Here is a 2,635-nt window from a genome sequence, read left to right as displayed (position 1 = left end):
TAACAAAGAGTGAAAAATTGAAGGGGGTCTGAATACTTTCCGTACCCACTGTATATATATATATTTTTTTTATTTATTTATTTTTTATTATTATTATTATTTTTCCTACAATGTTTTTTACAATATATATATATAAACCTTTCTTCTCAAGATTTGACATTTTTTTAACAATGTTATGATAATCAATATATAATGTTAATTCAAAGTCAATGTTAATTGAATTCAATGTTAACATAATTAAAAAGCAATATTATTGTAATATATTTGTACTATAACAAAGCAATTGCAGGTTAGCTGCAGAGAATGATTATAGAATTGTAGAATTACTGATTTGTATTTAAACTTTAGTAAAAAGGACACATTTTACACAACTTCCATCCAGTAATTATTTTTGAGACCTCGCAGATTCTTTTGCGTCAGTCTGTCACGCATGCATAATTTATTTTATCAGACAATGATATACATTATTCAGAACGATTAGCATGTGATTTGAATTAGGTGAATGAAGGTCTTTTCTCACTGCTGATTGGCCAAATATATAAAGTGAACTGATGTAGGTCACTGGCTGTGTTTCGTGACACAATAGTCGGTCTGTCCTCTCGTCATCAGTGTCTGTGTCACAGTGTTGACCGTCTGCCCTCATCCTGTGTCCTGAACAACCAAACACAGCGTCAGCAGCAATACCAGACACTTCAGTTCCTGTCAAAAGCCCTATTGAGGGATTGTTCATTCATTTGCTTCATCACTTGTGCCCTCTAGTGTTCAAAAGGAAAATGTTTGTCTGACAAAAATAAGTGTGAGTGCTTGCCATTGTTTGTGTGTAGATATATTGCTGAGTTTGCGAATATTTCTCACTTGCAAAAATTGTGAATTTATTTGAAGTAAAAACTTAAAAAAAAAGAAAAACAAACGACAACTTACAAAATAATTATACATATAGTCATGGTCGCCTAAATTTGTGTCTTATAGGATTTCACCAAAAAAATTGAGTTTTAAATTGTTACACTCTAAAAAATGCTGGGTTAAATTCAACCCAGTGCTGGGTAAAATAGGGACAAACCCAGCAATTGGGCTGTTTTGACCCAGCGGTTGGGTTAAATGTTTAACCCAACCTTCTGGGTAGTAACCCAACCGCTGGGTCAAAACAACCCAATTACTGGGTTTGTCCCTATTTTACCTAGCACTGGGTTGTATTTAACCCAGCATTTTTTAGAGTGTACAGTGTCGGTAACTGTTAAAGATTAATTTTAGTTTTAATTAAATTACAACCCATAATGTATTTGTGCTTGTTTAATAATTTAATTCTCAGGAATGGACCATAAATGACTGGAATAATGTTCAACATAATATGATAGATAGATAGAACGATAGGTAGGTAGATAGATAGATAGATAGATAGATAGACAGATAGATATCAGATAGATAGATAGATAGATAGATAGATATCAGATAGATAGATAGATAGATAGATATATAGATAGATATCAGATATAAATATATATAGATTTTTATCAGTCATGATTATTGATTTATATTGTGAAAAAGTTGTCTCTCTATGAAAATTGTTTCCAAAAGAGGGTTTGAAAAAATTATATTTTTGGAAAGACCTGCATTGGTAAATCAGTTAAATCAGCAGTAAAGTAAATGATAGCATATTGTCATATTGTTAATATTGTGAATAATTGCGTCTGTGCTGTGTGTCCGTCAGTGCCGGTGTGGGCAGGACAGGAACGTTCATCGTCATCGATGCCTTGATTGACATGATGTACGCAGAAAAGATGGTGGACGTCTTCGGTTTCGTGTCACGAATACGTGAGCAGAGATCGCAGCTTATTCAGACGGATGTGAGTAGAGCATGTCATTGGTTTTTGCACCATTTCTCATCTACTTATTTAACTTATTGTCATTAAAGAACAGGTGACAGAAGTAGTTACCTAGAAGTCATGCAAGCTTAAAGATGACTGAAAATCTGGTTTGTGTTGTAGTTGCAGTACTCCTTCGTCTATCAGGCTCTGCTGGAGTACTTCCTGTACGGAGACACGGAGTTGGACGTTTCTTCTCTGGAGGGTCACCTGGATAAACTTCACAACACCAGTGCGCCGCTGGACCGCGTGGGCCTGGAGGAAGAGTTTAAGGTGAGGATATTAGTGGTGTGCAGTTGTTGATTCAACAGATTTTTAATGCATTTTTAATGTTGGCTTTGCAGAAACTGACAAACATGCGTATTATGAAGGAAAACATGAGGACGGGCAACCTGCCTGCCAACATGAAGAAGAACAGAGTCCTTCAGATTATTCCATGTGAGTTTAAGATCATCTGCATTCATGAAGATCAAAAACCCTGAGTGAATTATGCAGTCTAATCTCAAAACAAACATAAAAGTGGCTGTGAAACATATTGTCTTTTTTCGATCTAAAATGTTGTTGTGCGGCTCGGTTTTGTTTACAAGGAAGTTAATCAGAAATCTCTCTTCCTTTTCCTGTTCTGCTTGTGACTTCAGTTCAACATGCATGCAGTTCAAAACACCAGAGGTTTATGCTAGAGGTCAATTTACGTCTTTTCTCATTGATTTGTTCAGATGATTTTAACCGAGTCATCCTTTCGATGAAGAGAGGTCAGGAGTTCACCGATTATA

The 2,635-nt window shown here is 35.3% G+C and overlaps 1 protein-coding gene across 1 annotated transcript in view; it reads left to right on the top strand.

Annotated features, from left to right (window-relative positions):
- Positions 1-2,635, top strand: part of LOC107666716 (receptor-type tyrosine-protein phosphatase epsilon-like) — an 82,740-nt gene that overhangs the window by 74,998 nt on the left and 5,107 nt on the right. The window contains exons 13-16 of the mRNA XM_016458148.1: positions 1,709-1,844; positions 1,986-2,135; positions 2,207-2,300; positions 2,579-2,635. The exon at positions 2,579-2,635 is cut by the window's right edge and continues 3 nt beyond it. Of these exons, the coding sequence (XP_016313634.1) occupies positions 1,709-1,844; positions 1,986-2,135; positions 2,207-2,300; positions 2,579-2,635 (437 nt within the window). The remainder of the gene's footprint in view (positions 1-1,708; positions 1,845-1,985; positions 2,136-2,206; positions 2,301-2,578) is intronic.

This window comes from Sinocyclocheilus anshuiensis, unplaced genomic scaffold, assembly GCF_001515605.1.
Source record: "Sinocyclocheilus anshuiensis isolate Anshui unplaced genomic scaffold, SAMN03320099.WGS_v1.1 scaffold1500, whole genome shotgun sequence".
NCBI classification, from domain to species: domain Eukaryota; kingdom Metazoa; phylum Chordata; class Actinopteri; order Cypriniformes; family Cyprinidae; genus Sinocyclocheilus; species Sinocyclocheilus anshuiensis.
Note: the sequence above shows the minus strand (reverse complement) of the source record. Positions and strands in the feature narration are given on the sequence as shown.